At 36.4% G+C, this 22,917-nt stretch overlaps 1 protein-coding gene across 1 annotated transcript in view; it reads right to left on the bottom strand.

Moving 5' to 3' along the window:
* Nucleotides 1-22,800, bottom strand: part of MED13L (mediator complex subunit 13L) — a 295,260-nt gene extending 272,460 nt beyond the window's left edge. The window contains 1 exon segment of the mRNA XM_044921070.1: nt 22,729-22,800. Coding sequence (XP_044777005.1) covers nt 22,729-22,800 — 72 coding nt within the window.
* Between the last annotated feature and the right edge of the window lie 117 nt (nt 22,801-22,917).

The raw sequence follows: 22,917 nt of genomic DNA, 5'->3' as shown, positions 1-22,917 counted from the left end.
AGAAAGAAAGAAAGAAAGAAAGAAAGAAAGAAAGAAAGAAAGAAAGAAAGAAAGGTGTAAAATTGCTCCAAACTTCTCCCTTCAGAAGCTAGAAGTATAAATTAAACCAAATGTAAACTGAGGGAAGAAAATAATGAAAAGAGAAGAAATGAAATATAAAACAGACTAACAATACATAAAACCAATAAAGTAAAAAGCTGTTGTTTTTGTTTTGGTTTGGGGTCTTGTTTTTTATTTTTTGTTTTTAAAGATTTTATTTATTTATTTATTTGGGGGGGAGCACAAGCTGGGGGGGGGCAGAGGGAGAAGCAGACTCCCCACTGAGCAGGGAGCTCTATGTAAGGCTCAGTCCCAAGATCCTGGGATCATGACCTGAGCTGAAGGCAGATGCTTAACAGACTGAGCCACCCAGGTGCCCCCTGTTGCTGGTTTTTTAATCAATAAAATAGACAAACTTCTCAAGGTTAGTCAGGAGAAAAAGAAAAGACAAATTACCAATATCAGGAATGAAAGAGGAGGAATTATTTCACATCCTAAAGACACTGAAAAGATAATGGAATTATTATAAACAACCTTATGCCAATAAATACAACTACTTAGATTACATGGACAAATTCTTTGAATTACCAAACTAAAACAAAAAAATAAGTTAAAAATCTGTATAGCCCTGTATCTATTAAAGAAATGGAATTCATAATTTAAAACTTTCCTAAAAAGTATTCTCCAAGGCCAAGATGGCTTCACTAGTGAATTCTATCCAACATTAAGAAAGAAATACCACCAAACCTACACAAATTCTTTCAGAAAACAGAGGAGCTAATTCCCAAGTCATTTATAAGACTAACATTACCAACACAAGACAAAGACATGGTAAGAAATCTACATGTAATCTTTCATTAACATAAATTAAAAAAATATTAACAAACCCAATCCAACAATACATAAAATGGTAACACACCCTGCACATGGAGTGTATCTTGGAAATTCAAGCTTAGCTGAATGAGTCCAAAAGCCCATCAATATAATTGAATCAAACTAGTTCAAAAACCCATTAATAAAATCCCCCATATTCACAAAACAAAACCTATAATCATCTCAACAGATGCAGAAAAAAACATTTAACAAAATCAACACCTATTCAAAACTAAGTAAACCAGGAATTAAAGGGAACTTCCTCAACCCGATTAAAAAGATGTTCAAAAACTACAGCTAACATCACAAGTAATAATGGAAGATTGCATACTTCCCACCTAAGATCAGTAACAAAGCTAGGAGGTACATTCTGCTATTCAACTTTGTACTATAGGTCCTAACCAATGCAATAAAGCAAGAAAAATAAGTAAAAGGCACAGAAATGGAAAGAAAGATATAAAACCATCTTGAATTATTCACAGACATCATGTACATTTACAAAGCTTCAAGGAATTTACAAAAAAGATACAACTAATAATTGAGTTTAGGAAAGTTGCAGTATGTAAATATACAAAACTTAACTATTTCTACATACTAGCATGAAAAAGTAGAAAATAGTATTTTAAAACAGTGCCATTTGAAACAACATTGAAAAATATGAGCTACTTAGGGATAAATTTGATAACATATGTTCCAGATCAGTATATCAAAAACTATAAACAATGTTGACAGAAATTAATGATCGGGAAAAAAAAAAAAAGGAAGCTAGACCCTGTTTCATGAACTGGAAGACCTAAAATTGTGAACAGGTGCTCAATTGATCTACAGGTTCAATGAAATCACAATAAAAATCCCTGCAGGATCTTTTGTGAAAAACTGACAGGTTGATTCTAAAACTTATACTGAAATGCAAAGTACCCAGAAGAGCCAAAACAATTTTGAAAAAGAACAACGTTGGAGAATTTGCCCAAACTTCAAAACATACTATAAAATTTCAGAAATCATAATACTGTGGTACTGGCATAAGAGACATACAGATCAAACGAAGAGAATATAAAATCGAGAAATAAACTTATGCATAAACATAGACACATATATCCAATATATTCAAATGACTTTTGACAGAGATGCGAAAGTAATTCAATGAGAAAAGCACAGTCTTTTCAACAAATAATGCTAGAACAACTAGATACCTACATACCAAAAGAATTTCGACCCCTACCTTATTCCACAAAAAAAAAATAAACTCAAAATGGATCACTTGTTCACAGACCTATATCTAACAATTAAAACTATAAAACTTCTGAAAGAAATCATGAGAGAAAATTCTTGTTACCTCAGGATCACAATTAGAACTCTCATATAATTGGTAGAAATGTAAAATGATACAACCGTATTTTAAAAGTTTAACAGTTCTTTATAAAGTGAACCCCATGTTTCCCACATGATTGAGCAACTGCACTCCTACTGACAGAAATAAAAACATATGTCCCAGACAAAACCAGTACATAAATGTTCATAATCACCAATAAATGGATGAGTAAGCAAATTGTGGTATATCAATATAAGGGATTACAACTTAGCATTAAAAAGAATAACCTATTTAAACAACAATAGGAAGCCTGGCACAGAAGACTATATCCTATATGATTCCATTGATTTAAAAAAAAAAATCTAGAAAAGACAAAATGAATCTATAGTAACAGAATAGTGGTTATCTGGAGATGGGGGTGCATCACAGATGTTTTCTATTTTGATTTCAGTGGTGGTTTCACATAGGTATACATTTGTCAAAACTCATGAAACTGTACTTGCTTAAAATGGGTTCACTTTATTGTATGTAAATTATACCTCTATAATCAAAACTTTATGTACTAATGGAAGAATTCATGAAAAAAATCTCTCAAAGAAAAAAAAACCTATTTTTAAGAGAGCCAAAATATCATCTTACCATCTTGCTCATCTCCCTAACTATGCATCTCTTTTATTTATTTATTTTTTTAAAGATTTTATTTATTTATTTGACAGAGAGAGACACAGCAAGAGAGGGAACACAAGCAGGGGGAGTGGGAGAGGGAGAAGCAGGCCTCCCGCGGAGCAGGGAGCCCGATGTGGGGCTCGAACCCAAGACGCTGGGATCATGACCTGAGCCGAAGGCAGACGCTTAACGACTGAGCCACCCAGGGGCCCCTATGAATCTCTTTTAGAAAGTATGAAATGTTTTTGAAAAAATTATTTTCATGCCTAAGTACATCAGAACACTGGTTAATGATTTATATTTATTAACCTTAACTAAAAGAGCACTCTTGTGAAATTTCTGGGAACTAAACTATTTAATGAAGTTCATTAGTGACATTAGGATGATTTCTTGCCCAACTGCAATAACAGACTATAAACAGTAATTTCTATCACTTTCTCTGTATAGCAGACATTGTTAGTTGGCTACCCAAACATGAACGGCTCCTTCCGCCACGGTAACATACAATCTCTATTACTGAGGCGAACAATATGCTCACTTAAAACTTCCCTGAGTATGGCTAGAAGTGTTATTAAGGAACTCGGTGGAAGTTTCCTTAAAAAGGAGAAGTTAATTTTGAGTTAACTTTTTTTGTGTCCTTCCTTCCTTTCCTACTCCTTCCAATCTAGAATGCCACCATGATGACTAGAATTTGAACAACGATCTTGGACAATATGCTACTACTTATGATAAACTAAGGATGAGGGAGTAACAACAAAAAGCCTGGGACACTTGATGACTGAGAAGCAACCAAACCAGTTCTTAAACGCCTGCCTCCACACTGCATACATATAAAAAAAAAATTTAACTTTTATCTTGTTTAAGCTATTTGTCTAGTTTTTAACAAACACATGATTATGGTACTATAGTAAGTCATTTTTGATGTGAGCATTCTAGCTTTTTTATTTTAAAAAACCTGAAAGACTTTTAGTGAGGTGATAATTTTTTTAAAAAGATGTATTTGAGAGAGAACACACATGGGGAGGGGGGCCAGGGGGGATCTCCGGCAGACTTCCTGCTGAGCACAGGGCCCAGTCTCACAACCACAAGATCACTGCCTGAGCCAAAATCAAGAGTTGGATGCTTAACCTACTGAGCCACCAAGGAGCCCCTCTAAGTTTTTGGGGGGGGTTTTTTTGAGACTATGCAGTCACCTAGGTTTTTATCTTGCCTCAGTCATCAATCAAAACAATAAACTATCCTACTTTTTCATTTTCCAAATGATTGCTCAATTTGGAATAAAGCATTCTAGGAGAAAAAAATCTATCTCCCTATCTGTGGGAAGAAATTTTAAGCTGCATTATTACTCCATTAATCTCTGATGAAACTTTAAAAAAATGTAAACTGTATTATCACTCCATTAATCTCAGGCAAATCTATACGCTCCAGTGATTTCTACCTTCATGCTTGCACTATATTATATGGTCTACACTGTTAATTTTTAAAAGACTCAGAAAAGAAAGAGACCAATAATGCTTGGAATAGCTAGGAGGAGCTTCAAAGAAGCCCTTCAAGAATTTAGATAGGAAAAAGAAGAGCATACAATATATACACACTGGTTAAGTGTGTTTAGGCTCTGAAGTCAGTGACAGCTCCATCATCTGCTGGCCGTGTGACATTGGTTACATTACTTAAAATTCTTGCCTCAATTTTTTTATCTGAAAAACGGGAACAGTATTACCTCATCAGGACCTTGATGAGAAAATGCATGTGGCTGGCAAGCAACTAGACAATTCCAGGCATTTAATAAGCACTTTTAGAAACAGCAAAAGCTCTAACAATGTGTGTAACACGTAAGATCTAACTTGAAATACAGATTCCTATTAGTGAATGATTGGAAATTTTTTAAGATTTTATTTACTTATTTGACAGAGAGAGAGTGACAGCAGGAACACAAGCAGGAGTGGGAGAGGGAGAAGCAGGGGCCCCACACCTGAGCCGAAGGCAGACACTTAACGACTGAGCCACCCAGGCTCCCCAATGATTGGAAATTTTAAATAGGAAAACAAAAAGGCTTTTTAGAGATTAAAAGCTTTTAAAAAATAAGAAAAATCACAAGAATATGCATACCCATATATATGAAAAGATGTTCATAACCTCATTAGAAATACATAACTGAAAACAAAAATACTAAGATATTTCTTACACAGAGTAGAAAAAATTTAAATGATACATTTCATTAGAGGCGAGGACAGAAGACATGGACATTTATATACTGCCCATAGGAATGTAAACTGACACGTTTTTTAAAAATTTATGGCTATAACTATCAAAATTTAATGCATAACCGTACTAATTCAGAAAAAAAAAAGTTAACCTATGTTTCTCACAGCTGATGGTCAAACAATAGTGCATCCATCCTATAATGCAGAATACCAACTGTTTAAAAAAACATATAGTGGGGCACCTGGGTGGCTCAGTCGTTAAGCATCTGCCTTCGGCTCAGGTCATGATCCCAGAGTCCTAGGATTGAGCCCCGCATCGGGATCCCTGCTCAGCGGGAAGCCTGCTTCTCCCTCTCCCACTCCCCCTGCTTGTGTTCCCTCTCTGTCTCTCTCTCTGTCAAATAAATAAATAAAATCTAAAAAATAAATTAAATTAAATTAAAAAACAGAAAAAAATGAGGTATATCTAAATTTGCTGACTTTAAAATATCTTCAGACAATGTTAAGCAGAAAACACATGTTACAGGAGAAATTGGAGAATTATTCCCCCGTGATTTTTTAAACTATAAATATGCCCATCATCAACAGAATGCATAAACAGGTGTAGGAGTGAATTATAAATCCACACTGTTGGAAAGTAGTATTCGACTAAAAAACCAAGTTGCAAAAAGCTCAGAAACATGCAAAACTATATATACACACACATTCTAAACATACATAATTAAAACTTTTTTAAAAATACAAAAAGAAGGACGCCTGGGTGGTTTGGTCGATTAAGCATCTGCCTTCAGCTCAGGTCACAATCCCAGGGTCCTGAGATTAAGTTCCGCATCGGACTCTTTGCTCAACAGGGAGCCTGCTTCTCCCTCTGCCTGCCGATCCTTCTGCTTGTGTGCGCCCGCACTCTCTCTCTGACAAATAAAATCTTAAAAATAAAATAAGAGATTTAAAAAAAAAAAATGCAGAAAGATGGGGGGCCTGGGTGGCTCAGTCAGGTAAGCGACCAATTCTTGATCTCAGCGTATGTCTTGATCTCAGGGTTGTGAGTTTAAGCCCTGTATTTGGCTCCACGCTAGGTGTGGAGCCTACTTAAATAAAAGAAAAAAGAAACAGAAAGACAAACATAAAATTCAGGATAACCGTTAACCTCTGAAGGGAGAAGAAAGAATGGGAAGGGAAGGGCAGCACAGGACTATGCAAACGACAAAATGTTCTTTTTCTTACTCTGAATATTAGGCATATGGGTGTTCATTTTGTCACGAAGATTCTTTCTACGTGATTTATACATACTACTTTTATGTACTCATATTTAATAAAAACAATTTTGAAACTGCATATGTATCTAGGCACACAAACATACGCAAAAGAAAAACTCTGGAATGACGAAAATTAAACTACTGGTAGTTACCTCTCCATGGGGGCAGGGAACCTTCATGTTTTATTATTTGAATATTGTTTGAATTTGAAACTAATTACATAATTTTTTATTAAATATATAAAATACATAACTTCTTTTAAAATTGTAACTACAAAACTGTAACCACATGGAAAATGTGTGAGTGAATTCAGCTGAATGAAGAACTATATTTATATTGTGATTACCTCTATGTACACAAAAAGGGAACATTAACAAGAATGGAAGAGCTGGGGTAAATCTGATCTAATGGACTGACTGTTTTCATTTTTATAGTTTTAATTTCTTGGAAGTTACATTTCTTGGAAATATTTCATATTTCATTAGTTACTACCTCACTTGGAGAGAAATTAAAGAAAAATGACAACTGCAAGAAAGCCAACTCTCCACCTTCAGGGTAGCCAAGTGAAAATCTACCCACATGGGAAGGCTGAATGAATTACAGCCAATTGACAATGGATAGCACATGCTGCGCCAGTAAGTGCACTCAGAACACCAGGAGAGATCCCCACCACACCAAGGAGATTATAGCAAAGAGTTCTGAAGTGCATATGTACATTTTAGTGCTTTCACTGAGAACTGGCACTGCCAAGTAAAAGTGCAGCACAGGCAGGGAAGGCGCCACAGCCCAGGGAGCCCAGGAATGTGCTGAAAAACGAAATGGGTATGCAGGGACCAGCAGAGAGAGACAGAGAAAGTGAAAACTTTTCCCAAAATGTGAGGTAAAGACATGACATAGCATAACAATCACACTCTCAATACCTATAAAAATACTGTACAATCAGGAAGCTAAGTGCTGAGGAAACAAAAACAGAATGGCAAGAATAAAAATTGAAAGGAACTCAAAGTTAGAATGAGGAAGAGGCACCAAAGACACACACTGTTTGGAGTCTTCACAAGTATCTTCTCTATTCTATCCACTATACCAATTCCTACAAATCGGCAATTTCCAGAAAGGCAAGAAGAAAAACAGGGTTACAAGTCTATTTCTTCCTCCTACCAAAAATATCACCAATATGAAATGTAACCAAGACCTTTAAATAAAAAACTCAATGAAAACATCCAAAAACAGATTTGCAGAGAAAATATGTAATCTGCTTCCTGAGCTTACCACTATTAGAAGCAAACGCTCTACACATTATAAAGGCTATGTAGTTAGGGTACCCCCACACACACACCTCTATTTTCTGTCTTCCTGTCGGGGCTTCTCCATGCCCATTTCTGATCATTAAAGTTGCATTAGCTCTTCCTCTGCCAAAATATTTATTCCACCTCCAACCACCACCATCACCACCCACACCTCTCCAAAGGCCCTTTTCCATCCACCCTACAGGCCTTGCCTTCTCCCTTCTTCCCCACGTTTTTTCTCCACCCCTCCTTCCTCTTATAAATCTCACTCTCAACTTGAAAGAGAAATCTCATTGCCTCAAATCTTTTCTGAAAACAGGCAGGTTATAGATGTTAACGTTTGTTTTTACTTTCTTTTCACTATCCCCTGCCTTTTGCCCCAAGATCCTGTCCATAATTAATTTTAAAACTTTCTGAGTTCTGTAGGACTTAACAGCAAGGACCCAGGCTCAGTGAATACTTTCATATATGCATACCTGTAATCAAAGCATAAGTCTTCTGCTAACAACTATAGCACATAGATGCTTCCAACTCTTCCTCCTTGTTTTACATATACAAGAATGCAAATGCCATAAGACCAAGAAAGAACACATCTGTTTGCCATTTGGTTCCTCTCCCATGACATATGTAATTGGTTACCAAGTCCTATCAGTTGTACCTCCAAAATATCACTCGATCCATTTATCTCTTTCCACTCCTACTAGCCCTGCATGATTTCTCACATCTAGCCTACTCTAGGAGCCTTCTCTCTCTGCCTTTGATTTCTCCCTATTATAATCTACACTCCACAGAGCCCACACAGTTTTCTCTCTGAAACATACATCCGATCATGTCATTATCCTCCTTAAAACCCTCCAGGCATCCCCCCAGTGCATACAGAATAAACTTACAGCTTCTTCATGTCATCCAATCTGGCATCAAACATCACCTTTCAGTCTTGTCTCCCTTCTATTAAAGACGAGGCATTAAATAAAAAGTGTACCTCATGAAAGAATAATTGACAAGGATGTCCAGAAATGTTGGATGACATATGTTCTATTGATGTAACTGACAAACTTATTCATCTCAACCATACATTATTACCACTGAAATCAAACTTCTACAAAATAGTTAAAGTTGAATCCACATAATTTATTAAAACTAGGTTGGGCAGTTCAAAACATTTCTATTTTCAATTCCAATATTAAAATGTAAGGTGGATCACAAGGAATCTAAATCAACAGTAATTTTCTAAAATGAACGTTAACATATATCACCAAATTTCTCAGAGTTTCTGGAATATGTTAAAGTCAGCTCTTTGGATTCTTAACAGTGTATCACACCCACCATATGAGAAAGTTTGGCAACAAACTCAAAGCTCCTTTAGAAGGTTAAGTGCCTCCCAGGGCGCCTGGGTGGCTCAGTCGGTTAAGCATCTGCCTTGGGCTCACGTCATGATCCCAGGGTCCTGGGATGGAGTCCCACAACGGGTTCCTTGCTCGGCAGGGAGCCTGCTTCTCCCTCTCCCTCTGCCTGCCGCTCCCCTTCCTTGTGCTATCTCTCCCTCTGTGTCAAACAAATAAATAAAATCTTTAAAAAAAAAAAAAAAAAGCTAAGTGCCTCCCTTAGTGAGTTTCATTCATTGTTTCATCTAGAATATTCCTTAAGATTACCAAATAAACTACCAAAACAAGCTATTCATCTTAACAGATTCAGTAGAAAACTTTCCTAAGAACAAATAAATACTTCTTTTTCAGCTCAAATTTATAAAACTTACTAAAGAAGCCAGTTTATTAGTTTACACATATCAAAATATGAGTTCTCATGAGAATCATTCCACTGTTTAATTAAATGTTATAGGATCCTGCAGACAGATTCAAGAATAGCACCATCTGTCTGGGTTACAAACCTCAGTTTCACCATGGTATCACCAAACAGCAACAAAATATCATTTTCATACATATCTCTCTCAAGTAATTTACAGACATATAATAAATTTAATCTCCTTGGGATCAGGACATTTGATTCAATCCACACAGATGATTACATTTTGTATGTAAACCAACATACTTTAAAAAATGCTTTTAGTAAGTAAAGTTTAGTTAAGAACTTATATTTCAAAAGATAAATATTTATGGTCTTAAGCAGCTGGGATGTAGATTTATACTCTGATATAACTTCTAAATGTTAAACTGCTCAGGTGCTTTATAAATCTGTAAAATTAAAAAGTACCTGTTGTTGAGAATTATCATGTAAGTAAATGTTCCTAAGATATCTATAGCTCTAGGATTATAACACCACATTTTTTGAAAGGACTTCAATTCCTTTTCCTTTTTGTTTTTTAGAAGGGGGGAGGGAGGAGGAGAAGGAGAGGGAGAGAGAACCTTAAGCAGGCTCCACACCCAGCATGGAGCCCGACATGGGGCTCAATCTCACAACCCTGAGATCATGACCTGAGCCGAAATCAGAGTCGAACACTTAACCGATTTAGCCACGCAGGCGCCCCTCAATTCCTTTTTTTTAAATGTGAAAAGAACTTAAAAAGAGAATTACAAATAAACTCACCCATGTAATCTGAAGAACATAAAAATAAAGCTGAGAAAATTTCATTATATTCCTTAATCCAAAAATAGAAAATACTTGTCACTGCAACTCAATCTAAACAACTAATATAGGCATGACTGTTATAGTTGAAATACCCTCTACACCTCCCTTCCACTGAAAACTAAAGCAGATCACAAGAAAGTGAAATTCTAAATACATATGAGTGCTCTGTATCCTAATCTTCACCAGTGGAAGAATTGCTAAAGAGCATTTACGGAATACAAGATGGCATACTAGATAGTCTCAGATGAGTAAACCAACAGTAAAAGGCAAGGTAAAAACTTCAGTCTCAAACTTTCTGCTAAAATCTTAAGAGATTATCTCAACAGGATACTTTTTCTATTTATCCCAAGGCTTTTCTTAATGATTACTTCAGTCTCACTAAAAATGGACCTCAGCATGGTATCTGATCTTCACTAGACAGACAAGGTACAACTTTACAATTCTACTCCCCCTTTATGATAATTGCCTTGATCCCCAAAAAGCAAAAATCCCACCTCCACTTAATTTGTCCCAATATCCAGACTTACCAATTAATATACCACTAAATTCACCTTCACTGAAACTGTCTGAAAACAGTTTCATGTTATGAAAACATAATACATTGAACCACTAGACTCAGAACCTGAGAAGCAGCTGTAAAAGAGCAGGGCAGCAATTCTCAGCACACATCTACAATGTATGTATGCCATATATCCAAAAGTAGAGTTCTTCCCAGGATTTTTGCTCATCATCAGTAAGAACCCCATCATAAGGTACTAAGCTGCTGCCTTGGGCAACAATTTAGAGCAAAAAGCAGAACACAGTAAATTACAAAGAGAGAAGAAAAGACACTGACCAAAGAGGCATCCCTTAAAATAAGATTTTCTGGAGTGGCTGACTAAACTCTAAAAGCAATTCCAAAGGAAAAGAACCAGAAAAATATGGACAACGACACTGTATTTGATACATATTTCAAGGAGGCTTACTTTGAAGAGCACATCTCATTTGGGCAGATGTGTGTCGATTCTAGTATGACTAGCTCAGAATTAGCTTTATAATTCTGAAGTGTACAAATTAAGAAGATGACATCTGACCTACTTAAAATGACCATTAAAGGAAAATAAAAAGGGGCGCCTGGGTGGCTCAGTTGGTTAAGCGACTGCCTTCGGCTCAGGTCATGATCCTGGAGTCCCTGGATCGAGTCCCGCATCGGGCTCCCTGCTCGGCAGGGAGTCTGCTTCATCCTCTGGCCCTATCCCCTCTCATGTGTTCTCTCTCTCTCATTCTCTGTCTCCCAAATAAATAAATAAATAAATAAAATCTTTAAAAAAAAAAAAGGAAAATTAAAAAATAAAGATGGCTGATTACAACAAGCACATCAAGTAAAAATTTAGGCTCAAGCTCAATATATTTATTTAATCTTTGAATTTGAAAAGCACTCAAGCTACAACTGAGACTTGACTTCACACTTAATCACATCTTACAACCTCACATCTTTGATTTGAGGGGTCTTACTCTTTTCTAGCACTAACCCCAGCCATCGTCTGGGTTCTTACCACCAACTCCCACCAGACTCCTTTCATCAACTAACAACCCTTCTTCTATCTTCCATCTTTCTTTCTGCCCCTCCACTACTGTTGCTCCTAAGTCCACAAACACAAATGAGGCTCTTGCATTCTAAAAACTTTCCTTCAATCTACCTTTCGATCTCTTTCCTTCCCCACTCCCAATTTCACAATCAAGCTTCTTCAGCTGAAAAGTGTACCGTTCATTCATTCTGCAACCCACCAGAATCCAGAGTCTACCCTCAACAGTCAAATGTAATGATTTCAGTTCAGTACTCCGCCATCCAAATAGCAAACTTCCCCATCTTTCACTCCTTACCTCTCTTCCCTTCAAGGTCCACTATGACTGTGTCCAAAAATCATTATTCTCTTTATTTTTATTGCAGAGAAAGCAAATTATAGTCAACTGTAAAGCACATATAACACATACATTCATGACTTAAATGTCTAGGCTTCATGAGAAGTAATCCTGGACCGAAATCTAATTTGTTTTAAATGCACAAAATTTAAAGGATGGGTTACACAGTTCAACAATTCTAGTTTGTCTATGTTAAGAGAGCAATCCTAGAAAGGCTTTTAAACACATTATTAAATGTAATACCATTTAACACACTTGTTTTTCCTCAATTCATTTCTCATAATAGTTTCTATATCGTCTTGGATTATCTCCTGCTTTTAGTTTCATATCCCATCTGCTCATTTAAGACTCACGTCTGTCCAGTTTCTGAAATATTTGTCACTTTAGTCATTAGCATTTTGCGTAATATAGCACTGTTTTTTTTTTAAAGTTCAGAACTGAATTATTTTAGAAAACTGATTATTTTAACATCACCCTTTCTTAATCCAAATTGGCCTGCCCACACTTCAAGTTTTCCACCTAACAAAAATTAGATTTCAATAAGTTTTTTTTTTTTTTTAAGATTTTATTTATTGGGGTGCCTGGCTCAGTCGTTAAGCATCTGCCTTCGGCTCAGGTCATGATCCCAGGGTCCTGGGATCGAGCCCACCATCGGGCTCCCTGCTCCGCGGGAAGCCTGCTTCTCCCTCTCCCTCTCCCCCTGCTTCTGTTCCCTCTCTTGCTGTGTCTCTCTCTGTCAAATAAATTTTTTTTAATTATTTATTTATTTGAGAGAAAGTATGCGTGCACAAATGGGGGGGGCACGCGCAGAGGGAGAAGCAGACTCCCCACTGAGCAGGGAGCCCAATGTGGGGCTCAATCCTAGGACCTTGAGATCATGACCTGAGCCAAAGGCAGATGCTTAACTGAGTGAGCCACCGAGGCACCCCAGATTTCAACATTTTGTAATTTTTTAAAAGGAAACCAAGAACCAAGACCATAAATCAGAAGTGTTCTCCTACACACCACTTCAGCAAATATTCTCAAGGACAGACTTAGAGTTGTCAACCGAGCTTCCAAAGAATGTCCTTTCCATTTCTCTCTAGGAATTCCTTCAAGATCCAGTTTAAATGGGTTAGCCTGGTGATGGGTATTAAAGAGGGCATGTTCTGCATGGAGCACTGGGTGTTATACGCAAACAATGAATCATGGAACACTACATCAAAAACTAATGATGTAATGTATGGTGATTAACATAACATAAAAAAAAAAAAAAAAGATCCAGTTTAAAACTCCCCTTCTGAGTTTTTCTGGCTACAAGGTCCTATGCTATCTGTTAGTGATGCTCTTCCTCTGCACTCATCATATAGCATCCTAGAAATTAAATATTATATGTAGGTTTTTTATCCCCACATAGCAAAGCATTAGCCCTTTTATAAGCCCAAGGCCAGATCTTAATCACTACTGATGTATATACATTATTCAAAAATGAATTCTGGGGACGCCTGGGTGGCTCAGTCGGTTAAGCGTCTGCCTTCAGCTCAGGTCATGATCCCAGGGTCCTGGGATCGAGTCCCGCATCGGGCTCCTTGTTCCGCGGGGAGCCTGCTTCTCCCTCTGCCTCTGCCTCTCTCTATCTCTCATGAATAAATAAATAAAATTTAAAAAAAAAATGAATTCTGTAAGTCCTGAATTTCTCAAATATAACATATAAGAAATTAACGTTTCTAAATAGTAGTTTATTGACTACCCCATCCAATCTCACCCCCAATTCTCTTTTTCATTTCACTAGGGCTCAGAAGTCCTCATTTACCACAAAAAACAGCAAGTAGAAACCATATCTCTCATGGTGAGTGAAGGAAAAAAGGTAAGGGAAGAGCTAAAGGACAAAGAAATACAAAAATCTTTTCCTGATGACATCACAGGACCTGCCACTATTCTCAAAGTTTTAATAAAAGTGTATCAAAGAGGAAGCAGGAAGGGAAGGGAAAATTCTTCCCATGGGGGAGGCCAATCTGCACCTCTCAACACTCTCTTCAAGCCTCTCTGATAGCAATCCTCTCTCTAAGGCCTAGAAAAGGGCCTAGGTGCTGGGCTGTCCTCACTCACCGCCGCCTGGGGCCAAGAAGGGTTTTTAGGGAGTGCCTGTTCTGACTGCCAGCACTATTACAGTCAGAGGAAAGGTGCTCCTGACATTCTAAACAGGAACAATAAATATAAGTTCATTCCCATAAAAATGTTGCCATAAATAACACAAGTAATCAAGTACAACACAACATAAATAAGCTAACAATCATTTGTAGCAACAGAAGGGTAAGTTTTTAAATGGAAAAAAAAAGAAAACTCAGAAATTAACTTTCTTAAATATTTTAGAATGCTGAAGAACACCTACATGTAAAATTCCACACCTCTGGATAAAAACTTAGGACTCTATTCATATTCCACTTGACTAATACAAAAACTACAATTGAGGGTGGGGGAATTCACTTCTTCAACAAGGTCTAAACAGTATTTTTAGATGTTGCTGCGTTATGAAATGGAAAATAGAAATTAGCCAGTAGTTGAGAATATATACTTTGTTCAAAACATAGTAAGGGTTGTGACATGCGTGTCAGAGTAAAACATGATTTAGTCTTTAAGAAGAAAAAGATATTTATTAAGTACTATTTCTGACATTCCCTGAGACAAATCTCAAAATGTTAATAGAACTGCTATTTAAAGTTCAAAGAGCACTCTGGAGCTGCCAAGGAATTAATAGCTTAAGCTACCAAATAAGAGCCACAGTTCAATTTCCAGGCTCAGCCAGTCATAGCTTAGGGTTGGTACAGCAAAATCACTCAGCATATTAAAGACACACCACACAACTGTGAATCATATATACAAATGAAAAATTGGAACATCCAAAGATAAAATTCAAGTTTTTCTTCTCAATGGCTTATTTATGAGGAAAGACACAAGAACAATTTAATCTTCTGCTCCCCTAAAACAAGTACAAATACAACATAACTGCCATACTTAAAACAACTAATTTTGCCATTGCAACTTCCTAGTGAACTGCCTAGGGCTACTCTCTGACCTGAGTTGTAATTTGTTAGAAGTCTCTTCCTATTAAAAAACATTCTCTAGTCTTTCCTTAAAAGGTACTCAAAAATGATCTTTCGTATTTCCCGCCCTATTTCCATCAAGTTTACTGAAGGAGAAACTGAGGCACATAACCATAATGCAACCAACCTGATCTTACTAGTTAGTCACTAATAAAAAATGTGAATACCACTCAATTTTCCCCATTACCATTCACTGCTCATTATGCTGGGCTCATGAAAAGTAATCCTAAACTGAAGATTGAGCAAAAGCCCTACTGTACAGCTTAAAGAATAAAAATGAAGGAATTCTAGATCAAGCCCCAAACAAAATCTCTAACAGGTTCCAAAATCTATAGGTCGCCTACCACACTACAGAAAACTAAATACTAACTAAATTCCTATTCCTTTGATGTATGATAAGCACACATCTCTTGATCAGTTGGAATTCTCTTTAAAAAAGGTTAGAACTCACCTAAAATATTACCAAGCCACAGTACATATGGCCTAGAAAATACATGTTCAGAATACAGAGCTAAAAATCTAAGTAAGTTCAAAGAAAAATAACATAAATGTGATCAGGACCTAAATGAGCAATGAGAACTCCCTTAGGAATAAGATAGAGAAGAGAATAGTTGTCCAGTAATTCATTTATTTAACAAATAGTTAATGAAGGTCTAACTATTAAAGAGAATGCAAAGATGATATAGACAGCGTCATTGCCCTACAAAACCTCATGTGCTTATCACAGGTACATAGAAGAAGGTACATAAACGGAGCAAGAGTGACTAGTTCTGCCAGTGAGAGTCAGGGAAAGCTTCACAGAGGAGGTGATATTTGACCTACTTAAAAGATGAGTAGGATTGTGCCAGGCATATATATACATGAAAAAATAAATAAATAATAAAAAAATAAACTAGGAGCTGGTTCCTGCGTTAGATATACATATGTTTTTCCTTATTTCTCTTTAGGACATTAAAATTAAATGAGAATTGCCAACACAAAATGTTTTTTCACACCAATTATACTCTTTTGAATACTTTACTTCTTAGCTCTCATATTAAACCCAGATGGATTTAATCATCTTTCCTATTTAATGAAATAATGTAGAACTCTATGAGGAAGCTTCATGTGTCTTACACAAAAATACTTCCTCAGAAACTTAGCAATGCCCTTTGGGGGGAAAAAAAATCAAAACAGTTTTCATGCAATTTAATATACCCTTTAGATGATCAATCTTTGAAATTCCCACTCAATATTATAAAAACTCTATTCAAGATTATATATTTTATTTAAAACAAATCATTTCCTCAAATTTAAATATCAAATGTCTTAAATATATCCAATTGATGCAATGATTCAGGACAATTATGACTCAACTATTACAGTAAAGAGATCTAGTGATGAATGAGAAAATATTTACCTGCAAGTTTACCTAATTCTCTTTATCTTCCCCTTTTCATTTCTTAAGTTAAAGTTACAAATCTAAACTATGCAAAATAAAGACACAAATGAAATTTTAATATAATCAACTCAGGAGGTTCCTTCAACAGTAATGGAATTTCACTGAACTGGAAAAAGTACAAAATGTAGAAAGCTGTCAACCAGGGCTCTGTGCTATTTCACAGTAGTAAAAATACGTTTTTAATAGGATTCTACTACAATTCACCAATAAGAAAATCAACATTCAGAAATATACATAATAAACCAGAGTATGGAGATGGCCAATGACATAATATTTTCCCTTAGACTGATTCTCCTAATTCTCATCTAGAAAGAAAAATAAAAAGTCATCTTTCCTTTTTTCCAGAATCAAATCCAAATGTACTCTGAAAGACATTTTATTAGCTCAAAAAAGGAAAACAACTTTATTCCAACAAACATAACTAAAGCATGCTAACATAAATGCAAGCAAAACAGGCACTCCTAAAAGAAGACTATGATAGCCAATTTATGGGGATAAAATCTAATCTATACTACAAATGATTTTTTAAATTAAAGAATAAAACATTGTAGCAGAGTGAGGGAACCGTCAGAAATAAAACACCAACCACAATATTTGAAATGAATTTAAAACTTTTATATCAACTAAAGAAAAGACAGAAAACGATGTTGATGTACATAAGTGACTTCATACTAAACAAAAATTGGGCATGCATACATATTTCATTCATGCAAATGAGTCTGAATTTACAATTCCTCATTTATGTTAATATTTACCAAGATTAATGGAAAATCATCTCCCCTATGTAATGAAGTGAATTCCCCCAACAGAACAAAGCTAACAAGCTTCCAATCTTTCAAATAAACAATGAAAGCACATACTATAAAAGGAAATTATCTGAACAGGATCAGAAAGAAGTTAAATGATTCAAGAGGGAAAAAAAGTTCTAAATTCCAAGAACACATTACAAATATTAATTCCAAAACTCTAAGCAAGTCCTATGCAACAAAACATGCGCGTGTATGGGTGTGCATGAATTTTTTTAACTATGAGCCAAAGCACATTTTAAGGCTACCTAATTACCTCAGTTTGCGAGGCATTAAATGTTATTTCTCACAAAATAGAAATTCTGGTGACCAACACTACACAACACAAATAGTTTATAAAGCAGATTAGCACACAATACATTTCAAACAAATGGCACTAATAACAATGTTGCAGAAAGTCTTCATCTCAATTTTTAATAGCTGCAATGCACATTTCAGAAATAATACCCAATATTCAACCATATTTTTAATTTTCATAAACTTTGTCTGATCTCTCTCACTGGCTAGTTTCTATGAAATAAACATTACCCACTTCCAGAAAAAAAAAAACAAAAACAAAAAACACATCGGTACCTTCTACTACTGAAGCAGAGAACATTATTATTCTATCAAAAGTCAAATCATTTCAGAAAAATAGTCTATCTCTGAATCAAACTTTTGACAGTTGTATTAACTGTTCATTAAAAAAAATCCAGGTAAGCAATCTTTTTACTATTTACATTGAGTTTCATCTCAATTTTAAGTAATCTGGCAAACATAACTATAAAATGTACTTATCTTTAAAAAAAAAATGTACTTATCTTTTGCAAATGGTTGTCTTAATTTATAGCATATAGTACAAACTGGTGACAGAGTATCTTCTTTATTAATCTCAAGAGTAGAGGAGATCTCTGAAAGTGTCTGATGAATACAATTAATAAGGCTAAATTAGCCAGTGAACAAAAAAGATGAATCCATTTTTACATATGTAATTAATCCACTACTATAACTTAATTTTCTCTAAAAGAATGCCTTAAGAGATTTTTTTTTCCAAATAAATACCTAATACAATCATGAAAAAAAATGACCAAAACATTCCAAAGAAAATGCTAAGCTATATAAGCACCTGGGATAAACTCAATAAACACTTACATCCTAAAGGCACCCCCAGGCCTTCATTCCCACAAAGAAGAGTCCCAACCTAACTTCCTCTCAATGAGCACTTCAAGCAGTAAGACAGCAACATTATTTTGTAGCATGCAAGTCTTAGGTACATTATTTTCTCTTTAAAATTATGAACTCATCACATGTACAAATGGCTCTTTAAAACGGTCCAGTAAACTGCTACACTACGCCTTAAATTGCTATTATGTACTTAAAAATATTTACTAGCAATTGGAGGTTAATATGGCAACTATTACCGGGTGGCAATTATTGCTATTAAAAATATATAAATACTGTAACACCATGTGCTAGTAACAACAAAATGCTAAACAGAAAACACACATTAGCAAATTATAAATATTTTCATTAAAGAAAATAAACCATCCTGAAAAAAAGATGCTTTATGTTTAAATACTAAAATTGGCAATTGGGATGAAAAAATACCCTGTGTATGTATTCTGGCACTTGAGAAAATGAAAGAACTCATTCCTTTTGCTCATTTTCAACTTACAGCCCTCCCCATTTGTTCTAGCTCAAAAGAAAAGATCCCAAAGTTTTATATTTACAACTATCTTCCCTCTCTGCAAAAATATAAATCTCCTAAGAGAAAAGAGAGCAGGTCAACAACAGATTACCTTAAAGCTTCAGATATAGAATTAATGGTCCTTCACAGGAAGTATGTACTAATATGTGTACGTGTGTTTCAAATTCAGGGAGGGAAAATTTGATATCATCACCCAATTACCCCATAGTCAGGAAGATTCTAAGCAAATAAAACAACCCTGAAGGCGGAACACACCCACATAAGAATTAGATCACCCCATCTCAAAGAGTATATACTTAAATCTAGTTAACACAAAATTACTTTCCTCCATATGATCTCAATAGAGAAACAAAACTAAAGAAGCAAAACTAAAGATATATTTCTATCTGGAAATTATGTCTTCCTTCAAGGGTGAGTTGACACACCATAGGGTGCACTGTTACACTTTCCAAAAAGACAAGATTTAACACACTTAACTGAATTGTAACTGAGTGAATATATAAGAAGAGTCTCCCAGAAATGTGATGGACAACTTGAGAAAACAGTTTTGAGTCACAAAGGTTAACAGCAAGGCATGCATTTAATGCCGGAGCTACAAATCTCACAACGTTAAGAATAAGAAACACATCCAATCACCCATATCATACATACACAATGGCATTTTTTATGTTAGGAAATGGGGCTGGGCGGTGGGGGACAGAGGATTTGGGAAATCTGATACCATGCAGTAGAAAACCAGAAAGCAAAACAAGAACTAACAAAAATCTTAAGGCAGTTTATTGCACAATCTACTTTTGCTAAGCCATAATGAACACTTCAAGGTAACAGAAAGTGGGTGGATCATTAGTGTGGTACAGAACTTTAATCTCTAGTTTATATTTCAATCCACATTAATATGAGTATCTAGGTAAATTCTCTATAAACAATACTTTGCTCAAAAAAACTGCGGGCCAAAAAGAAAAATACATACTATTATCATATTATTATCTTATCTCTTTAAGAGTTCTTGTAATATATGCTTTATTTTAAACAGGGGATGACTTTATCTCCTTTGGAATTAACTATTCTATACAATGTACTTTAGACAACGTATTTTTAATATTCTAGGCTCCTGCTGCATCAGATTTTCAAGGAAAACTCTTCATTCGGAATGAGCAAAACTTTACATTATCAGCAGCTTTTTAACTGATTCTCAATTAAAAAAAAAAAAAAGCACCTTATCCACCCTCCACATATAAGAGAACGCAGACATTCTACAGTCCTTTAAAAAAAAAAAAAAAAACATGAATTTCTTCAGTTCTGCATTTCAAAGCTGCCACCTAATGAGTAATCCTACACACACACACAGACACACACACACTCAATTCCTGGTTTAAAAAGGTTGAGGAGAGAAATACCCAAAGTACAAACCTCTAGTCGGTCATAAAACACAAAATCCTCTCCTATTATAAAATTGCTTGTTTCTCCAAAAGAATCTCAAGCATCTTATCTCTTTAACATTATCACCCTTACTTCAGCTTTAAGGAAAAAAAGAAAATATAAAAGAAATGATGTATGTTAAAGGCTGGCTACACATATACAGTTTCAATGGTCTACAAAATCTACTGTATATAAATTAGCCACATATACACAAGCCATTACCAGTCAGAATGATATATGGTAATTTCGGGGCTCTCTCCTCACTAATATTGGTCTCCTTGGCTATTTTAATTACCTGTTAAAGCATCAATGTGGTCACCAGCCACCAAAAAAAAACCATTTTAAATACCCCTTAATCAATATGTTTACTAATCTATTAAAGTCTCTGAAACTGACTGATACTAAATGATATTCTGGGGGAGAGAAAAGAGGAGGCAAAATGAATTCTATTCCCATATGTCAAAGATCAAGGGAAAATTATCACAGTAAGAAAAGGAAGAATTAAAACTTATAATTAAATTTTAAGATTAAATACCTAAATATGTTGGAAAAAAAATTAACCTGATCTATATAGTATACTGAAAGCACAGATATTATGTCACTCTGTCTTTGTGGGTAAAAATCACGTGTTTTGATGTTTTTTATCTGCATAAAGAAATATTTAATAGAATTGCACTTCCATTTGAAAAGTTGGCAAGAATGTGTATTTCTCCACTAGTTTCAAAGAAAAAAGCATCTATGCCTACCCATAATTAAATGTAACTAATTACAATTTGAAGACTAAATTATTTATCCAGTGTAATTGTAAACAAGGATTAAAAGGAAGTAATGCTTCTATCTACTGCAGAGGTTGCAGAAAATAATTTCCAAAATGCATGCTCTCCAAAGGCAGTCCCCCCCCAAAAGAGTACATAACTTAAAATAAGTTTTTTTTTTTTAAGGCTAAATTAAACAAACCGTTCAGCCAATTTTCCAATTATATTCTACGCTTGAAACATAATTGCCTTACATCTGTTTACAAATCTTTGCTCAATATTTAAACAAATTCGTAGTCTCCCGGGCACATAGCTATACATACAGTAACTCATGCACAAAGCACATATTTAAAGACCACGCACTGCAATTATTAGCCTAAACGCCAGGTTTAACAAGGTGAATGTTTTCAGAGCTAGGTAATACGACCCAATAAAAAGCAAAGATGGCATTTACCACCAAATGTCACTGCCACCGCCAGAAAAGAGTTGCTGGAGCCCTATACATTTTTAATTTCGATGAATCTAGACGTCTTCGTCGGGTGCCAGGCTTCCAGGAGAACAATTGACACCCTAACTGCTTCAAGATTAAGGCAGGCGATTCAAATCCGAAGGAAAAGTTGTCAATTATCAGAGAGAGAGCGCGAGAAAGGCGAAGGCAGATAAAAGCGATGTTATCAAACCGCCCAGCTTGTTGCTTTTGTGTGTGTGTGTGGATTCGTTGTTAGGATAGAGAAAACAGTTTTTAAAAGACACAGGAGGAGAGAAAGAAGCAAAAGCCTTCTCCACCTTCCGTCGGCTCGGTGCAATGGCTTTACGGCTCTCCAGCGTAGTAAGCCCCGAGAGGCAGGCGGCTGTCGATGTTTACAATCGCGGGAGCTTCGGGTGTAAGAGTCCTTTACTGACACAATCGCATTCAATCAACTGTTTTCGGGCGAAATTGCAGGTGTCATTATGGAATTTAAAAAAAAAAAAATTCAAAAGGCGGGCGGGCGGGCAGCCGATCCGACAAGGGGGGAAAAGGCTGCTTATCGCGGGCGCGGGCAGCACAAGGCAAAGCCTTCCACATTTAGGGAAAAAAGGGGGGGGAAAGGGGAGGGGAAGGGGGGTGTGATTGCAACAGAGGGTGGGCGTTCGAAGTGCGACCCAGAATCCGCAGCTTTGAGACTTCCACATGCAAATTCCACGCCGAGCGCCGCGCTCACAAATGATTTTTAAAGAGCCAAATAAACACTGGATGGGATCCAAGGCGAGGGAGAGACGATCCAAAAGGGGGAGAATCGGCGAGAGGCGAACGGCGGGGAGAGGCGAGGGAGGGGCGAAGTCCCGGCGGCGGGAGGAGAAAGTTGGTCGGCGGCGGAGGCCCGGGCCCCCCCCCCCCCGACTTAGCCCCCTCCCCGCAGCCCGGCTACTCACCAGCGAGAAGAGGTTGGAGTGACAATCCTCCAGGCTCGCCCCGTTCGCCACCCAGTTCGCTGCCGCAGTCATGATCCTCCGCGAGCCCGGCCGCCAGAGCGGGGCATGTCGGAGCGAGGCGTCCGAGGCGAGGCCGGGCCGGGCGGCGGCGCCTCGCCGGGGAGCGCGGGGCGGCCGGGCCGCCGCCGC

The sequence above is a fragment of the Neomonachus schauinslandi genome, chromosome 14 (genome assembly GCF_002201575.2).
Source record: "Neomonachus schauinslandi chromosome 14, ASM220157v2, whole genome shotgun sequence".
In the NCBI taxonomy this organism is placed as follows: domain Eukaryota; kingdom Metazoa; phylum Chordata; class Mammalia; order Carnivora; family Phocidae; genus Neomonachus; species Neomonachus schauinslandi.
Note: the sequence above shows the minus strand (reverse complement) of the source record. Positions and strands in the feature narration are given on the sequence as shown.